General features: G+C 47.0%; 2 protein-coding genes across 2 annotated transcripts; one reads left to right on the plus strand and one right to left on the minus strand.

Moving 5' to 3' along the window:
* The first annotated feature begins 337 nt into the window (after positions 1-337).
* LOC134405636 (interleukin-27 subunit alpha-like) lies at positions 338-6,746 on the plus strand. The gene is made up of 5 exons (XM_063136877.1): positions 338-353; positions 1,178-1,371; positions 4,360-4,458; positions 6,263-6,427; positions 6,516-6,746. Exons 1-5 carry the CDS (start codon positions 338-340, stop codon positions 6,744-6,746), a joined length of 705 nt encoding a protein of 234 aa, XP_062992947.1.
* A 1,575-nt stretch (positions 6,747-8,321) lies between these two features.
* Positions 8,322-12,933, minus strand: LOC134406054 (trichohyalin-like). The gene is made up of 3 exons (XM_063137295.1): positions 10,107-12,933; positions 9,834-10,030; positions 8,322-9,718 (listed from the first exon to the last, which is right to left on the minus strand). Exons 1-3 carry the CDS (start codon positions 12,726-12,728, stop codon positions 9,655-9,657), a joined length of 2,883 nt encoding a protein of 960 aa, XP_062993365.1. The 5' UTR covers positions 12,729-12,933; the 3' UTR covers positions 8,322-9,654.
* Positions 12,934-19,709: the final 6,776 nt, after the last annotated feature.

Consider the following 19,709-nt stretch of genomic DNA (forward strand, 5'->3'; position numbering starts at 1 on the left):
GATCCAAATCGGGTCAGGGGAGCTGAGGATTGGGGCGAAGCGGTTCGCCTCCATCCAGAGCTCTGGACACAGGGAAGTGGGGGGGAGGGGGGCTCAACTGGCAGCAGCACCGCCACAGTCCATATGGCGACAGCGGCGGGGGCAGGAAGGAGGGGGGCTTACTTGCCTCCGGCGCGGTCCGGTGCCAGCTTCAACTGAGGCCCAGGCCTCAAGCCGGAAGCAGGCCACAGCCTCTTCTGGCTTGGGCCTGGGCCTCAGTTGAAGCTGGCGCAAAACTGTGACAGACACAAGTAAGTGGGGGAGGGGCTTACCTGGCGGCAACACAGTCCGTACGGTGATGGTGGCGGAGCCAGGTAAGGGGGAAGAGGGAGGGGGCTTATTCAGCTCCCACTTTGTCCCCCGTTCCCCACTTACCTGCCTCTGCCATCCACCGTGGAGGCAAGTAAGAGGAGCGGGGGAGGGTCGGATTGACCCGAAGTGGTTCAGGCCCAATCCGAAAGTTCCAGATCGGGCCACGAAGCGGTTTGGGAGGGGTCTATGCACAGCCCTAGTAATAACATGCTTTAAAACAACATCTTTAGATGGGAAAGGGTACTCCTCACCTCACTTACTTCAATAACTCTTACCCGGAGGACCTTCTCTTCTGCTGCTCGTAGACTGTGGAATGGCCTGCCGGTAGAGATTTGTCAACTTAATAGTCTTTTCGAATTCAAGAACGCTGTAAAGACTGATGTCTTCCGGCAGGCCTACCCAGTCGAATTTTAAGATATTTGACTGTTATTTTAATATTGTATTAGTTTTATATGTTTTAATACAGTTTTATGTATTTTATGGTATTTGTACCTAATGTTGTTCCCCACCTCGATCCAGAGGGAGAGGCGGGTAAGAAATAAATATATTCTTCTTGTTGTTGTTGTTGTTGTTGTTAATATGTGGTATAAGCCAGCCCTGCTGTACTCGAACCTGCTCATTCTGCTCTCTAGAGCCCTGTACATCTGCCCCAAAGTCCTACCTGGCTGGTACTACTGTTTTCTAAAGGCACATTTGTCCACACCCCACCTCATTCCTCGCTCTGGATACTTGTCTCAGGTCATCAGATATGCCAGCATCCCATTCCCTCCCTTTCCCAACAACCCTTTTCCCCTTCTCCCCCGTGACAGTCTGGGTCTCCTTCTAGGTGCAGTCCTCTTTCTCCAAACCCTCCTCAACGTTGATCTGCTTGCTGCTGTCTCAAGTGGACTTCAAGAAGAGACGGGCTCCAGGCTCGAGAGCTCCCCACAGTGGCAGGTGAATCTGCAGAAAGAATTTGGCGGCAGCTTAAGACTCTCCCTGCAACTTCTCCGGAAAACAAAGGACCTCACACGTTGCTATGTAAGTCTGCTTTTGCGTCTCTCCCCTTCACGCACAACGTCACAGTCTTTAGGACAGGAACCAGTTGAGTTCCGAATTGGGGGAGGGGGAAGTGTTACAGTGCAATCCTATGCATGTCTACTCAGAAGTAAACCCAACTGAATTCAGTGGCCCTTACTCCTAAGGGAGTGTGTGTAAGATGGTGGTTTTAAGCATCTAACAAACAGCTTTTATAAATCCATCGGTTCTCTTGCCTTCGGTCAGTTAATCAAGGCACCTGGGGGGTGTCTTCATGGCACTGCTTCAGCCTCACGTTCCCTTAAAACCCCACGGAATTGCAGCTGTGGAGTGGGGACAGTTAGGCTCCACGGCAGGAGGGAACATGGGCTTTCGGGCGGCCATTGGGCCTGCCTCGTGCCCGGCCTTCCACTCTTCTGGTGACCTATCAGTGGTCGTGATCCGCCCCCGGAACACCCCCAGCTTGAAGCCAAAGTAAGATCAGTACCAAGAGACAGTGGCAAGGCGGTGATGACCTCACAGCAAAGCGAAAGGTCAGGGTAAGTCCCCAACTTTTAAAATCCGTAGTTTCTGGGGAAAGCACTGTGGTGGTTTGCGAGTTGACAGCTGCATCGCATAACCAATGCAGCACCACTGCACAGCCACCACCAGGTACACAAGGCATATAGGCAGCCCCCTGGCATCTAAAATAAAATCTCAGAATAGGGCAGTATGTTGGAAACTTTGGCTATATAAATAGTAAAGGAAATTCTTTGGTTTGGATTTTGAAAATTCTATGATCTGAATATGTTTTTTATTTAGAGGGTGGGATGGGGGGGTCAACTTGCGATCTGAATGGAAGTCCAGTATAAAGTTAAACGTTTAATGACATTTATTTCTTTATTTGGTTGTTCTCAGTAACTATATAATGGGATTGCTTACTTTTTATCATAAATGAATTATCTGAGAGAGGCAGTACAGTGCATTAGTTAGGGCAGTGGAGAAGAATATCAGGCTTGAGGTCCCTTGGCCACACCCCCTCCTTTCCTCCAATCACTGACCAGTGGGTGGTTTCCTGGATTTTATGCAGCTTTCCCCCCCTATTCTAAAAAATTGAAAAGACTCTTTAAAGCAGCCTTCCTCAACCTGATGCGAGGGAGACTGGAGCAGGCAGGCACCATCGGGGCCTGCTTCAGTTGGAACCCCCCCCCCACAGGGCTAACTGCTATCTTCACCCTGTGGGGAAGAAGATGCGAGGGAGACTGGAGCAGGCAGGCACCATCGGAGCCGGCTTCAGTTGGACCCCCCCCCCCCCACAGGGCTAACATCTTCACCTTGTGGGGAAGAAGGAGCTGTTGGTTTGCCCCTCCATTGGGAGATGAGAGGATGGAGCAGGGCCTTCCCACCAGCCTAAACCAGCCTCCTTAATTTCTTTTTATTTTCTCCCTCTTCCCTCCCCATCCACTTTTCCTTGTGTGTCACGTCTTTTTTTTAGAATGTAAGCCTGAGGGTAGGGACTGTCTTCTTTATTGATATATTGTAAGCCGCTCCGAGAGCCTTTTGGCTGAGGTGCAGGATAAAAATACTCTAAATAAATAAATAAATAAATAACGTGGGGCGCTCCAGATGTGGGGCATTCTGGGAGGTGCAGTCCAACATATCTGGAGCGCCCCAGGTTGAGGAAGGCTGCTTTAAAGGCTTAGTTACTGGCAGTGATCACTTAAAAGGAAAATATACTGCTATTTTGGCGCCACCCTTTTTGCCTTCGGCCCCACCCACCTCTGGAATGTGCCCCCCCCCCAATGCTTTTCCGAAAGAGAATTCAGCCTCAGGATGAAAGAGGTTCAAAACTCCTGGGTTAGAATCCTCAGCCAGGCCTGGGAAGACTCAGGTTCAAATCTCTAGGAAGATTACGAGTTACCGGTATCGGATTTAGGAACAAGCCAAGTAAGCCATGGCTTAGGGCCTCGTATTTTGAAGGGCCTCTAAATATGTTGGAGATAACTAAGATATAAGATAACTAAGATGAAATCGCTTCAACTTAAATACATTGGAAAGTCTGGTGTGACTTACTTATGTAGTGAAAGCATGGCAACAGCTAGGGTGACCCTATGGAAAGGAGGACAGGGCTCCTGTATCTTTAACAGTTGTATTGAAAAGGGAACTTCAGCGGGTGCCATTTATATATATGGAGAACCTGGTGAAATTTCCTCTTCATCACAAAGCTGCAGGAGCCCTGCCCTCTTTTGTATCTGGTCACTCTAGCTATACTCTAGCTACCTTCAGGCAGTCACTGGCTGGGTTCACATGTAACGCTAACCCGTTATAGATTGCATTTGGGAGCGACCCACATGGGTTTGAGTGTTGTGGGGGGTGTTTTCCCTCCCCCCATTGGTAAATTACCCACCCCGGTTACCCACCCTCTGCAGTAGGGGTAAAGGCTCCCAGGATGGCTTAGTGTGTCATCTGTGGGGCGATGTTAGAATAAATCCAGGTGCCGGAACTTCTGGCAACGCTCTGGCCAGTGTGGTGATCTCTATGGTTGCCATCATATAGTGACAGCTGGACCAGCTGGAGCGGACTGATTCCCGCCACAGCAGCAAGTCAAATATGCAGCTGCAGGAGGACAACACAGGAACCACATTGCGAGGATGGCTAAGGAAACCAGGCTGCTCTGCGTGGTTCTGCGGTCTTGTGAGGGGCACACACGACGTGGTTTTCCTACCCCTCCCCACAGCGTCATTCTCCTAGTGATCGTGTGAATAGGCCCACTGCCTCTCAGCCTGTCCTACTGCACAGGACTGTTGTGAAGATAAAATGCACCAGGAGAGAACCATGAACTTCACAATCAGCTACTTCAAGGAAGAGTGGGATAAAAATGGAAGAAATACATTTGAAGAACTTGCTCCTGCCCCTTCCCCTTTCTCCTAAAATAAAGTGTATTTCTTAATAGTGATTGGTTGAAAAGTTGACAACCCTGCTTAGAATCACATTGCTTCCTTTTCTTTCCAGCTCTCTATCCGTCTGCCTGGAGCTCAACTAACTCTTCTACAACACCCGGGAGTGCTTCCTGCAGTCAGCCTTGATGTCTACACATGGCTTTCTCTTCCGGTAAGAATATTTATTTATTTGAAACATTTATATTCACCTTTCAATAAAATATCTTCAGGGTGGCTTAAAACAACAATAAAGGAGAGAGAGAAAATAAAATGGTATTTATTCAGAGCACCAATCACCAATCATTTTAGGAGTAGCTAAAAGCCAGGGCGTTTGTTTTTTAAATCATTAAATGGCATTGAAAGCCTAGGAAAACAAATATATTTTAACCTGGTGCCTAAAAGGTGTCCAATTTGGCACCAGGCAAGTTGAGAAGGGGACAGGGTTCTATAATTGAGGTACCGCCACTGAAAAGGCCCTTTCTTCCTAGTGGCTAGCCACGTCAACTCTGAATGTGGGGAAAATGAAAAAGAGGTCTCTAACACTGACCTTAATAACTGAGCAGGTTCATATGGAAGTCAATCGTCTTTCAGATACCCTGGTGCCAGATCATTTCAACCAGCACTTTGAATCATGATCGTATGGTGACTTGAAAGCAGATTCGGGGTGGTGGAAGTGTTTTGAGTTCAGTGAGTTAGTGCAGAGAGGGTTGGGAGCCAGTATCATCTAGGAAGGGAGGAGAGAGTAGGAGGTGAGGGCAAATGAAGTTTGTTTATTTATTTATTTATTACATTTTTATACCGCCCAATAGCCAAAGTTCTCTGGGCGGTTCACAAAACCAGTTAAGGGCCAGTCTATAGTGCCAACCTAAATTGTTTTTATACCTATTCATTCCAGTGTCATGGCTTCTTACAAAGTATCCTGGCAATTGTATTTTGCTGAGGTTGCTAAAAATGCTAGCGTTCCTTAGCGCTTCTTAAAGAACTAGTTTTCTTGTGCTGTGCACAGACAATAGCTCAGCCTTCCCATCCTGGTGCCCTTCAAAAAGTTTTGCACTACACCTCCCAGCATCCCCCAGCCAGCTTTTAAGAGGCTTTGGGGAAAGGTCTATATGTCACCGCTTAGGTAGCTGGTTCTCTCAAAACCCACAGCATCGCTGCAGTGAGGCAGAATCGATAAAGTTACATGGCAGGAGAGAGCGCAGACTGTCCGATCAGGAAAAACCGCAGCACCAGCGGCCATTCAGCTTGTCAAGTCCACCTCCTGCGCTTTGTTCCCCTGTTTAACTTGCACTTGGATCTGCTTCTAGCAACATCCACTTGCTTAACCCAAGCCGAGGCCACCACTGACAGACAAATAAACAACGTGGTGACCTTGGGGCAAAAGTCACAATAAAAGGACACCACAAAAAAGCGTGGTTTCTGGGGGAGAAAGCCTGATGTGGCTGCGAGTTGGCAGCTGCGTCGTATAAATGATACAGACCACTGCACAGCCACAACAGGATATACAGGACATATAGACAAGCCCCTGGAGACTCTCTAATGGTGTTGTCCTTGCTCATGCTACGTGTTCACTTTGTGACTCTCACCAAGGTCTCCAGTTAAAACAATTTCACAGGTTCACACGGTGATATCATTTGTAGATCTCCCAGACTAGCATGCAGTTTGGCCTTTGGTCATGAGGTGTGGGGGGGGGGCATAGCTCAGCAGTAGAATAGCTACTTTGCATGTAGAAAGTCCTAAATTTGATCTACATCATCTCCAAGCAGGGCAGGGAAAACCTTTTCCTGAAACTCTAGCAAACCACTGCCAGTCAGTGTTAATACTGGCTAGATGGAACAACGGTCTGACTCAGGATAAGGCTCAGTATGTTCCAGTGGACTGGTCTTTCTATAGCTTAAGGTGGGGGAAGGGAAGGAAAAGGCAGGGAATGTGGATTCTCTTGATGGGTTTGTTTTCTAACACTGCCGTTTTCCCAGGATGCCAAGCGCCTGTCCCACATGGCCAAGATGTTGTCATTCTATCACATGATAACGCAACAGCTGAGGTACCACGAAGCCACGAAAGAAGACTCCCAATTCCTCTCTCGGTTTGAAGAGCTCAGTTTTAACCTCCGAGACCTGATTCATCATGTGAGTTACCAGGTGAGCTTACTCGCCCTTTAGGGCACGGATGGGGCAGAGGGGTCCTTTGCCTTTTGCGGTGAGTCACCGTCTCCGATTCTCTCCATAGATGTCACTTTGGGGCCTGCAGCCTGAAAGCCAGCCTGAACCGACACTCAAACCCCTTCACATCCTTTCTCACCACAGTCAGTGGCGGAACCGTCAGGAAGTGTACATCATCTTGCGCTCTCTCTCGAGTTTCCTGTGCCGTGTCACACGGGATTTCGTGATCCTCAGGAAGAGGGCGGTCAAAAGAACGTCACTCTCCAAGGCTCCCAGAGCCCACCGTTTCCCATTGTAAATCCCTCCCCGCTCATTCCAACCCTCCAGGGAGTGCTGACATCTGGCATCCAGACTTCTACACTCCCTTAATAATTTATTAACATAACCTATTGGTTATCTAAAATATCTAATTTATATTTATTTATTTATTTCTACACTGTATATGTATATATAAATTTTTAACTTATTTTGTCAATAAAGTGGCTTGGGAAAACCACCGCTGTTATGGCTATGTGCACAGAAATGGTTGCTTCACTCTAACAAATGCACATTCCTCATGTAAAAGCTCCATCACACCAGCGTTATAGCCTGCTGTCAACGTGGGTTGTGTGCAAAGGACTCAGATGATGTCGTCCATGTCCTGCCTTGACCTCACTTCCCCCCCCCCCCACCTTAGCGCAGTTTTTTGGTGCGGGGAAAGTCTGGTTCTTCTGGTAAATCAAAAGGACAATGTGCTACCCTCAACGTGTATTTTCATCCATTGTTTTCAATCCGATGTTCTGTGGGTGTGTTTTCAAGGGGTGGTATTGATGAGGAAAGATAGGGACATGCCTTTTCTCCAGCGGGTGTTTTTAAATTCCAATTCAAATCCTTTCCTCCTCCTGCTTTCTGGCTGCTGGGTTGAACAAAAGAACAGTCTTTTGTACTTTCGTTAGTCCACCTTTGCTTCATGATTTGCTGCAGGTGGGGAAGCGAGAGGGGGATGCACTGGTGACATCATAGAGGGGGGTGAGGGAGAGGTTGCCTGGCATGCTCTCTGGGCTATTTTCCCCATCGAGGTGTTAGATAGGAGTTTCAGTTGATTAATCAATTGATCTATGGATTAAATTCACATGTGGGTTATAAGCAGTCCCTCTGGAACAAGAAGTGGTCTCATTGAACTCTATGTTCTTATTCCTGAGTAGCCATTTTCACCTTAAAAGAAATGTGGAAAACGTACCCTCCTTGCCAGCAACACCCTCATTTTTAAAGATAAAGAGATCGAAATTGGCACAGTGATAGCTCTTAAGGAGGGCTTTAGCCATGCCAAGTTTGAAACAGATTGGGTCATCCCTTGATTTTAAGGGATTTTTTAATGGAAATTAAACAAATACATCTGTGTAAGTTTTAAAGCTAAAGAGATCAAAATTGGCACAGTGATAGCTCTTAAGGAGGGCCTTCAGCATGCCAAATTTAAAACAAATCAGGTCATTCCTTGATTTTTAAAGATTTTTTTATATTTCCCCCTCTTAAACCCTTTTCCTAGTAATTCACTAGTGCGAAGGATCTATCTTCCATTCCTTTGATCATGCAAAGCTGTGCATCTTCAAGTCCATAAACTACAGATCTGCTGATTCCCTTACTCAAAAGTAAAACCCATTGATTTCAACTGCATTTACATTTGCAGAGGATTCTGGGGATGTTCTAGGGAGCACGCTCAATTTATGCAGGGTACTAGCCTCAACTACAACACGCTTCTGTAGCTGTACAGTGGAGCACAGTGAAAGATCAGCAGCAGACAGCAAGCTCTTTTCGGGAACCTTGTCTGCCATGAATGATCTCCTTGTGAGGAACTCCTGAGATGCTTCCAGTGATATGGCTTGACAAGCACTAATTTTATTTTATTGATTTATTTAAATGATTTCTAGGCCGCCTTTTAGCAGAAGCTTGCCAGGCAAAATAATAAAAGACAGTACAATTAATCTGTTCCAAAACCAGACTCTTGAATATCCTGAACCAGACTTCCCAAGCCAGTGGCCTCTTGATGTCTTGGACTACAACGACTAAACCAATTAAAAGTTCACAGCCCAACAATTAAAAACAAAATAAAATAAAATCAGCCTTTACATACGAATAAAACAGGTACAGCAGAAATAAACATTTCAAGTTCAAGGCCAGGAGAACAAAAATGATGGTTGTTATCTTTTTGGAACCAGTTGAAGATGAATGATTCCCCTGCCTCCAGGAGCCCTTTGCCTCACTAAATCCTTATAGGATACAGAATGAGATAAAAGGTGGGGTGGGTGGCATAAGATGCGAAGGGGGAGTCAGTAACCTTAGTATGAAATCCAGAGATAACCATTTGTTCGTCCCAAAAAAAAGGAGTGAATTCCTTTGGCATGGATACCATTTAGCAAGTTGTCTTAAAGCATGGAAAATATCAACTTATCTGTCACCAGAATTTCCTGGTTGAAAGGGCCATTCTGAAAACGACTCCTTCAAGAGGGCAGACAAAGAGATCAAAGCCTTCCAAACGTGTGTGTGTGTGTGTGTGTGTGTGTGTGTGCATTGCTTCCACACTACCTATTTACCAGTTTAGAATGGACATCATGTGTTCGCTCAGTTTTTATGGAAAATCCAAACAAATGCCTTTAACAATTCATTGCATTCTAATGTTTTCTGGATTGGGTGGGTGGGCGATCTTGGAAGGAGGATTTCTGGAGATTGGGAGAAAAGTGGCAGCGGTGGGGAAATTGGGGGCTGAAAATCAGCAGGGAGAATTCAGCAGTGGCAAGGCACCAGTGGAGGCCACAGCTAAGGCCTTGGGAACAGGCTTTTCCACCCCTAATTTACATGCAAGTTCTAGGGTAAATCAATTTTGCCACGTGTCAAGATTCCTATGTATGCGACCACAAGAGACGGCCTTCTGCTGCGGGGGTTGTGAACACACAGCACACACAAGCACTATTCAATCACATCCCTGTTCAAACACAGACACACACACAGACACACACCCTCCCCCAGATTGCTCTCTTATTTGGGGGGATCTTGCCAGGGTGGGAAAACTCACACTTCTTTACTCTGAAAGGTAATGCAATAATTTATGTGCTTCTATCGCACAAGCCTTCCCATTTTGATTGCTACAATTCTTGATCATGGTGGCTTGATCTGGGATAGAGCAGACAGTTTGCAAGTTCATCATCCCACAAACCCCTCTGAACTTGGGGTCACTGGGGCTTGCGGAGGCGTGTCTGCAGTTCGGCCATCATGTTGGGATGCACAGGCCCAAACCTGGGAAGGCAAAGAGAGGGAGAAGAGTAAGCTGAAACTCAAGAGGCTGTGGATGATCCTAGTCTCTGCCCATTTCCTATCAAACTCCTAGTGGTGGTGGGATATTTATATTTACCCAGCATGCCTCAGGTTTGGCCTGCGTGGTGCTTGGGGTTGAGATGGAGTTTCCTCAGCGACGGTCTCCTGTGGTTGGGTCTCAGCGACGTTTGTCTCCTGTAGCTTCGGTCTCTTCAAGCTGGGCGCCCGGCGGATGGAGCTCTTACGACGTAACAGCACCCGTTCCTTCTGGGCACTCGTGTCCAGGGGTGTGGCCTACAGAACAGAAGCGGGTTAGATAACCCCATTGTCCTGACTCCCATCATGCTCTGCTTTCCTTAGTTATGCTTACCTCAGCCGGGAAGGTTCTGGGCCCAGTGAGGGGAGGCATATTGACAGAGGCACTGTACCCCACGGATTCTTCTGGCAGCCTCCTCTCTGTCTCCTCCGACAGCTGTGACTTGTCCCTGGTAGCTTCCAGCACTCCTTCGTCAAGCCCACTAGCTTCTGCCAGCCTCTGTAACGCTTCCTCCTGGTCACTCTCTACTAGGCATTCTTCTCCTGTTTCTTCCTCTTGGTCTCCCTCTTTAGCCTCTGCCCCATTCCTCACAGGATCCTCTGGCTCCCTCTGCTGGTCTCCTTCGGTCTCTTCTGCCTCTGCCAGTTCTCCTTGCTGACCCTTTCTGTTTTCTGCTACTCCCTGTGGCTCCACATCCTGGTTTTCTGAAGTCACCGGTTCCTTGGACTCCCACTGATGGCTTCCCCTCAGTTGTTCTTCTCCTTCTAGCACCCTCTCCTGGTCTTCTTCAGCCTCTGCCCCACCCAGCACTGCTTGAAGAATCCCTTCCTTTGCCACTGGCTCCCCCTGCTGGTCCTCATCTGCCTCTGTTTCGGGCTGGGCCTGATCTGATGCCCTTTGCTGAACTTCCTCTTTCCACAAAGCTTCCTCCATCTCCCTCTCCTGATCCCCTTCGGTCCCTCCTGCGGCTGCCTCTTCTAGTTCCCCCTTGGGCTCCCACTCAGGGCTTCTCCCAACCTTTCCTTCCCCTCCTAGCATCTCCTCCTCCTGGTCTTCCACCAGCATCACTTCCTGAATTTCTTCCTTTACGGCCACCGTATTTGGTTCCTCCTGGCGGTCCTCCTTCGCTTCTTCGTTCTGGTCCTTCTCAGCCTCCACCATTCTGGCTTCGGCCTCCAGTCCACAATGCTGAAATCCCTCAGTCCATGCTGACCCCTCTGGACCTTTCTGCTCTTCCCCCACAAACAGTATCTGGTCCTCCTGCTCCCTCTCCTGACTCCTTTCGCACCTTCCTGCCTCTTCCAGTTCCCCTTTTGGCTCCCACTCAGGACTTCTCCTAACCCTTTCTCCCCCTCCTAGCATCCCTTCCTCCTGGACTTCCACAGTCTCTGCCCAGCCCAGCATCGAGGGCTGAATTCCTTCCTTTGCTGCCGCCATATCTGGCTCCCCGTGCTGGTCCTCAACCACCTCTACTTCTCCCTCCTGTTCCTTCTCAGCCTCCAACGGCTGGCCTTCCACCATCTTGGCTTCATCCAACAGTCCCCCATGCTGAAGCCCCCCAGTCCACGCTGCCTCCTCTAGTCCTCCCTGCTGTTCCTGATCTGGAGTCCCTTCATTCCTCAAAGTTTCCTCCAGTTCCTGATCCCCTTCGGTGCCTCTTGCAACTGCCTCTTTTAGTTCCCCCTTGGGCTCCGACTCAGGGCTTCTCCCAACCTTTTCTTCCCCTCCTGGCATCTCCTCCTCCTGGTCTTCCAGCAGCATCACTTCCTGAATTTCTTCCTTTACAGCCACCATATTTGGTTCCTCCTGTTGGTCCTCCTCTGGTTCTTTATCCTGCTCCTTCTCAGCCTCCACCATTCTGCCTTCGGCCTCCAGTCCCCCATCCTGAAATCCCTCAGTCCATGCTGATCCCTCTGCACCTTTCTGCTCTTCCTCCACAAACAGTATCTGGTCTGGAGCCCCTTCATTCCACAAAGTTTCCCCCTGCTTCTTCTCCTGACTCCCTTCGATCCTTCCTGCCTCTTCCAGTTCCCCTTTTTGCTCCCACTCAAGGCTTCTCCTAACCCTTTCTCCCCTTCCTAGCATCCCCTCCACCTGGTCTTCCACAGTCTCTGCCCAGCCCGGCATCGAGGGCTGAATTCCTTCCTTTGCTGCCACCATATCTGGCTTCTCTTCTGCCTCTACTTCTCCCTCCTGTTCCTTCTCAGCCTCCAACGGCTGACCTTCCACCATCTTGGCTTCATCCAACAGTCCCCCATGCTGAAGCCCCCCAGTCCACGCTGCCTCCTCTTGTCCTCCCTGCTGTTCCTGATCTGGAGTCCCTTCATTCCTCAAAGTTTCCTCCAGTTCCTGATCCCCTTCGGTCCCTCCTGCGGCTGCCTCTTCTAGTTCCCCCTTGGGCTCCGACTCAGGGCTTCTCCCAACCTTTTCTTCCCCTCCTGGCATCTCCTCCTCCTGGTCTTCCAGCAGCATCACTTCCTGAATTTCTTCCTTTACAGCCACTATATTTGGTTCCTCCTGGTGGTCCTCCTCTGCTTCTTCATCCTGTTCTTTCTCAGCCTCCACCATTCTGCCTTCGGCCTCCAGTCCCCCATGCTGAACCCCCCCAGTCCATGCTGACCCCTCTGGACCTTTCTGCTCTTCCTCCACAAACAGTATCTGGTCTGGAGCCCCTTCATTCCACAAAGTTTCCTCCTGCTTCCTCTCCTGACTCCTTTCAATCCTTCCTGCCTCTTCCAGTTCCCCTTTTTGCTCCCACTCAGGGCATCTCCTAACCCTTTCTCCCCTTCCTAGCATCCCCTCCTCCTGGTCTTCCACAGTCTCTGCCCAGCCCGACATCGAGGGCTGAATTCCTTCCTTTGCTGCCACCACATCTGGCTCCCACAGCTGTTCCTCAACCACCTCTGCTTCTCCTTCCTGTTCCTTCACATCTTCCAACTGCTGGCCTTCCGCCATCTTGGCCGCCTCTTCCAGCTCCCCATGCTGAGATCCCCCAATCCATGCCCGATCTGGAGGCCCATGCTGAACCCCCTCGTTCCACACAGTCCCCTCCTGATCCTTCTCCTGATCCCTTTTGGGTTCTCCGGCCCCATCTAGTTCCTCTTCGCTTCCAGCTGATGGCCTGTCTGGTTCCCAATGCTGACTCCATTTTGTAGCTGCCTTTTCCTCTGCCACCCCTTGCTGAGATGCTTCTGTCCAGCTGGTTCCTTCTGGCTCCCTTTGCTGGAGCTCTCCAGTCATGGTTGGCTCCTCCTGGTCCCTCTGCCTGATGCTGCCAATCACAGTTGCTGTGGGTCTTGGCTCTGGGGCACCACCTGGCAACTGAGAGGACTCTGTGGGAGAGAAATGGGGAGAGACAAATGACATGTCCTTCCTTGTATTTGAGCATCCCAAAATCTAAAGATACTTCCCCCCTTCCCAAACTACACATTTTTCTCTGCGTCCCATGAAAACAAGGATAGTTATTCATTTTACAATATTGTTTAACCCACTTTTCCTTAAAAGTTCAAAGTGACTAGCAAATCCTTTTTTGAAAAAAAACCCAATAAAAGTAGCAAAGATTGAAAAAAGGAAAGATTAAAAACATCAAAAAGATGTTTAAAACAAAATATAAAGCAGAAAAAAATACATCATGTATCATAACATACCACCAGAAAAACTAAAGCTGTACAGAACTATTTAAAGTCTGAACATCATTATCAATAAAAATAACAGAGAAACATTCACATTCACACACACAGACATACACACTTTGGGCCAGTATTTCTCTCCTTTCCCCATGAAACTTTAGCAGAGTTTCACCTGAAGCAGGCCTCATGAGATCTCAGCACGGGAACTTTATTCAAGTAGCAGGAATTGGCGCAATTATGTGTGAATAACGAAGAGGGAGAGACCTCTGCTCATGTGCAGAGTGCTTTACTTTCACAAATGAAAGTAATTCCCACACATTTCAGACCAGCAGGTAGCGCAGGGATGGGGAACGTCCAGTCCACGGGCCAAACTCGGCCCACCAGGCAGCCCCACCAAGCCTGTGGAAGCCTCTCCCCATAGCCCCGCCCCATTGGAGAAGAGAAAGGGACTTCCTGATTGAGCTACTGCCTCAAGGAGTGCTCTTTGTAGTTTTAAGCGTCTACATTTTATATTGTATTTTATGATGCATTTTGTGGTTTTAATTGTGAAACATCCACAGAGCTTCCGGTATTGGGCAGTATAGAAATGTAACAAATACATTCATTGATGCAGCACTTCAGTTAGCTTCGCTCTGATTTAAAACAACCAGCTAGCAACCTAAGCCCCCTGGAATCATCCATCGTCCCCCTTCCAGTGTGACTTTGGTGCATTCTAGAACCTTCCATCACCTGAGAGCTTCTGCTGAGACTCTTCCTGTCCCTCCCATTTGTAGGGCAATTTGGAGGCTTCGACAATGGCCTCCGTAGTAGCCTGGACACCATTGGTTGCTGCTTCTGATGTCACCCGGATCTCCTGGCTGGGCGGGGCCATCTGAAAAGGAAGGGGCTTAGATGGATCTTGTCTCGATCCTTCCCCTCATCTCCCCTCCCCTCCAACACCTACCTCTGTGCTGAGTGGACCTTCAAAGACCTCCAGGTGTTCCCTTGGAGAAATGTCCCTGCAGGGTGGAGGAGGAAAAAGGGTGAATCCAACCACAGGGAGATTGTGCCATCTCAGAGGCAGCTGCAGCTCAAGGCCACAAGAAAAGCTCTCAGTTTAAACAGTTACCCACACCCCACTCCATCCCCATATCAGATCTTTGTTATGTTACCCATCGTGTGTTGTTTCCACTTCACTGTCATGGCGGCTGCTACTGTTTCTCTTCTCCTTTGTACTTCCTGAGTCCTCTGCTCCTGGATGTGCTTCATCTCCAAAGAGGTAGGTGGTGAAGGAGGAAACGAAATCCTGAGAAGCGGGGAGAGAGAGAGAGAGAAAGAGAGAGAGAGAGAAACACTGAATTCAGACTGTCCGTTTAGGAAGCCAGCCGGCCCCCTTCTAGATGAACCAGGGGTCCTGCCTCCCACCCAAGCTCAGGGTGTTCCTAACCACAGCCTGTTGCAAGGTTCCCAGCAGCCGCCGAAAGTGCTCCATCAGGCATCTGGGTCAGGTAGAGAGGAGGTACGTCCGGCTTCCCGTTTCTCCCCAGAGAGGGAAGTAATGCCGTCAAAGCGTTTGACCACATCCTCCTCCTCCTCCTCTCGCTCGCATAGTCCGTTCTGACGTTGCACAACTGCAACAACAACAACAACACACCACAAGCACGAGAGAAAGAAGAAGCCCTTGGACAGTCAATCAGTCAACTGCTGGCTTAAATCGGCCTCACATTAGGGGAGTGACAAATCACCTCGGGGGGGGGGGATGATCTTGTTGAAATAATTTTAGGGTTAGGGTTAGCAGAGCTTCTCTAGAAAGCCCCACGATGGCTTCAAGCTGGCTGCTGCATCATATAATCGACACAGCATCACCACGGAGCCACCTTGAGGCTTCCAGAATGTATAAACAGCCCTCTGGAGCCAGTACTGCTGACCTATAATAAGAGTTTTACCAAAAACAGACCTACATTCCGTCCCAACCCAGGGAAATGACCTGCAGCAGACTTGCGGGTGGGATTTAGCATAGTGGGGGAATAGAGGTCAGGCATTGGTTTATTTGCATTCATTGATGGGCTCATCAAGATATTAAATATTAAAATAACGTGCCTTTCTGTCCCAGAAAAAGGGGCCTTTAAGGCAGCTTACAACTGTAATATTAAAACATAATTTAATTTTAAAACAGAGGCCAAACCAAAGTAGGCCATACATTGTACACTGAAGGTCCGTAATCTGGTATTCAAATGGACAACACTTGCCCCCTTTGGATATTATGCTATAAACGATTAAACTATAAAGGATGTTCTCCAGGCAGGAGCACAGGCAGACTCACCCATTCGGGGCTTGTTTACAACAACCCTAAGGTGTGGGTTGAGCACAGAGTAAAATGACCTCTGTAATATTCTTAAGACCAGAAGGTGATGGGTGTGTACAACTGCAATAGGTCTACGGACACAGCATCCTGAGAATAAAATTTGGGCCCCTTCCCTCTGTTCTAGGCATTTTCTTTTGAAACATAGCACTTGACCCACAGGAGGCAGGGTGGTAGAAGGAAATCCTGAACATGAACATGGATCCGCAAGTATGAAGGAAATTTTGAAGAAGAAGAAGAAAAAAAGATTTTGAGCAGGCCAAAAAGAAACCCGAGATTATGATCCCACCCAGATGTGGGGTGAAAGTGTAGAACTATGGGGAACATCTGTCCTACAGGAAAAGGTCACAGTATAATATGGCCCATGGGAGAGCAATGTGGGTACCTAGGGCACTCTATGACAACTTTGGCCAACCTGGGGATGGTGGGAGTTGAAATACAAATGGTACGGAGTGCCCCTAGGCACACAACCGCATAATAGTTGAATCAAACAATATTTATATCGAATTTCAAAACGGTGACTTATTGTATAATAACAACAATTATAAGGCTAAAGATATACCGTCATTAAGAGTCGCCATGTACGAGCATAAGCCGTTGGGGTGTTGGCTGGAGATAGCAAGTCCAAATCTCCTTTTAATTATCCCACACCTTCCTTCTACAGAAATTCTCCAGGAGAGGGAGCATGAGGACTTGCTATCTCTAGCCAATACCCCTATGGCTTTATGACCATATATCTGAGGAAGTAGCACAAAACGGGACGCTAATCCAGACTCCTGTAATAGAAATAATTCGGTCTATTGTAATCATTTCATCGTCATAAAAATAATTCAGTCTGTCGTAACAACATCAATGTAGGGACTTTAAAAACCATATTTTTGTTGTCAATGTAATGTTTGGGAAGTCATTATTGACTCCCTATTCTATGTTGTTTGATTGAACCACGTGCGCATATGAGACGAACTGCTATGTGTTTCAATGTAAACATTCCTGTTGGTTTAAACATTGTCTTTCACTTTTTAATACAGGTAATGGACGGCTTTGCAGCTTTGGGATTTCGGGGAACCTGCGGAGCCACAGATGGAACGCAATACAGTGTCTGTATTGGAGCAACAGATGACCGAAGTCCGACGCGCAGTGGGCTTGGACGCAGCTGGACCATCAGGAGCTCCCAAAAAATGAATAATGGTTTAACAGAAAACTTTATTCTTTTTTATAAAGCATACAAAAAAATAGCACTTCGTGTTTATAAATGTTGAACTTCTTGTAACTAAAGGAAACGTTTTTGCAAAGAAAACACACAGTTGTTTTTCCTTATTTGTAGTGTAAATACTAGCAATATCGTTTGGGATTAATTGTACAGAGTAAGATTTAGAGTTCTGTCTTCTAGCCATTAAAACAATTAATTTAAACTTTGAAGAAAAAAATTTGAAACTACTGCTGTCACTGACTTCCATAAAAAAATCATTAAAAAAGTTGCATCTTCTGGCATCATAGGTCTTGTTTTTGCACTTTCTGTTGAAGAATTATTGTACTTGGAATAACTCTCCTCATACAACTGTTACCTGAAATATGAAGAACAATTACAAGCATGAGTGAAATGCAAGGGAGGATGGGGGGAGAGGAGTGGGGGTGGGCGGGTGGTAGACTAAACAAAATTGGTAAAGTCCTGAACTGAAATATCAGTTCTAAGAGATAAATGTAAACTTCAGCAGCCAAAAAGGTACACTGTGATTTAAAGAAAAAGGAAATTGACCAGTGAAGATAAGGACTTCTAGTATTTAGACCACATGGTTGATAAAGGGTAATGTTAGGAGGGTTGGGGTGGGGTGGAATGGGCTGGGAAAGGTGTGTGTGTGGATGACGAAAGTATCAGTTCTTACTTTAAGAAATGAAATTGAAAATGAACGCAGTGTACACAAGCTGTTCTACTTAGAAGAAAGGCATGCAAAAGCTTTATAAGCAAGCATTACATTCCACATTAGAGTTAACTAACTTATGCCATGAGGCAGAGGGAAGAATACATTGAAAAGAGAACATGCATTCATCAGCAGACATAAAAACATCGAAATTAAAGGGTAATCTAAGGAGGGGTGGGGTGGGTTTGTGTGTGGAGGGGAGAAACTTAACATTATTTACATTCCAACATCCAGACATAAAAACATCAGCATTATCTTCTAAAGAAAAAAATTCATAAGAACACAGCTCCCCTCTCCTCGAGCGCCGGAAAGGTGAAGAGTAAACCGATCAAGGCAAAAGAGGTTTGCCTATAGACTTGAAAGCACAATAGCCGCCACTCTGTAAAGAGCAGATTAACCCTAACCGAACAAGCACTTATGCGCATTGCTATTAACTATTAAAAAAAAATTAAAATTGGGAAAGGCAAAAGAGGGAACGACTGAGGAAAATGGAAACGTCCACCCTCCCCTGTCCTAGCTGGCGGGAAAGGTGAAGAGTAAAAATGGATGCTTCTTTTCCCGCCGGATTCGTGGGTTGGCTATAGACTATACTCACACTAGCCGCCGTTCTGTAAACAGCAGATTAAACGAATACGCACATATGCGCATCCATATTAACTATTAAAAAAAAATTAAAATGTGAACGGCAAAAGAGGAAAGCAATGAGGAAAATGGAACCAACCTCACCTGTCCTTGCACGCGGGAAAGGTGATGATTAAAGATGGATGCTGCTGTTCGGACCGGAAATGGTATCGGAAGTCGAAAGGCAACAAAATAAGTCTGGGCGGAGCGGGGCGGGGAGAAAAGAGCGACTAATTGTTATACACGTTGAAAGAAGGGCCACCTTAAACTGACTTAAGGCGGACTAAATAACAGCGCCCAAAAGCCGGGAAAAGGCGCTTTGAAAGTATGCCTGTGTGTCTCAATGAACTTCGGGGCGCACTCCAGACGCAAGCAAGCGCCTTCGCAACAACGTGTAGATCTCCTCCAAGTTAAATGGGGCAGAATGTCCTCTTCCAGGTGGGCAAAGGAGATGGCCTCTCTTGCTGATCATAACATGTGAGCAGGTTGATAAGAATGAAGGCAGTGTTTTAAGTAATCTCATAAGCATGACATGGGCACCAGCCCTAGAGACAACATGAACTATGAAGCAAGTTAATTCACTAAAGAAAGATAATGTACGGAACGGAATAGTGATATTTATTTTCAGCTTTTCAGAAGTGCTTGATGATAGTTTGGAAGGACTGAAAGAAACTAGGAGGCAGGAGTACAAAGACAGAGTCTTGTTGCAGCTAATAATATTAAGAGGTCCTAAATGTAAAACCTCTAAGGAAGCAGTTATACATTTAATCCCATAATAGTCAGGTTAGTGCCATCAGCCACATGGCCATCTCCCCTGCAAGGAAGGCACCCAGGCTGCTCCTTGGCTGGTTGGACAGTTTCACTTGGTGAAGCTCCCTCAGAGCCCATGCATTCAGCAGTCTGCAGGGCAACCCATCTTCTTGGAAGAGGGAGACAGGACTTGGGTGGCCAAAAAACAGACCTGGCTTAGGAGGCTGACCAAATATGGGGCACCCTTGTGAAATCATAGGCCATACTCAAAAAGCCCCAGTACTGAGAGGACCAAGGCCCATGGCTGAGCAAGGTTGCTAAGGAACCATGGCATGTCTTCCATTGTGACACGTCTCCCAGCTGGGAGGCCTTTAGGAGGCCTCTGGGGAAACGGTCTTTGTGGGTTGTGAGGAGAGAGAGAGAGAGAGAGAGTTAGCGAGTTAGAGAGAGTTGGAGAAAGTTATCGATCAGTGGAGAGTTTTGTTGTTATTTTCATTATTTATTTATTTTTATTTATTTAAATTATATTTATTCATATTTCTTTATTTATATTATTATATTTATATTACTTATATATTTATTATTTATTTTATTTATATTATTAGAGTTAGTTAGAGTTAGTTTATTTATATTTATTTATTTATATTTATTTACTTATATTTATTTATTTATATTA

Source organism: Elgaria multicarinata, chromosome 11, assembly GCF_023053635.1.
Source record: "Elgaria multicarinata webbii isolate HBS135686 ecotype San Diego chromosome 11, rElgMul1.1.pri, whole genome shotgun sequence".
Lineage (NCBI taxonomy): Eukaryota > Metazoa > Chordata > Lepidosauria > Squamata > Anguidae > Elgaria > Elgaria multicarinata.

Bases quoted from the DNA above. Each gene is read 5' to 3' on its own strand.
- LOC134406054 (XM_063137295.1), bottom strand. From the start codon at position 12,728: ATGGCGGAAGGCCAGCAGTTGGAAGATGTGAAGGAACAGGAAGGAGAA. The intron at 10,031-10,106 runs GTAAGCATAACT...TCTGTTCTGTAG, and splicing joins CCAGAACCTTCCCGGCTGAG to GCCACACCCCTGGACACGAG. The intron at 9,719-9,833 runs GTAAATATAAAT...TTGCCTTCCCAG, and splicing joins CCAAACCTGAGGCATGCTGG to GTTTGGGCCTGTGCATCCCA.
- LOC134405636 (XM_063136877.1), top strand. The intron at 1,372-4,359 runs GTAAGTCTGCTT...TTTTCTTTCCAG, and splicing joins AGGACCTCACACGTTGCTAT to CTCTCTATCCGTCTGCCTGG. The intron at 6,428-6,515 runs GTGAGCTTACTC...TTCTCTCCATAG, and splicing joins TTCATCATGTGAGTTACCAG to ATGTCACTTTGGGGCCTGCA.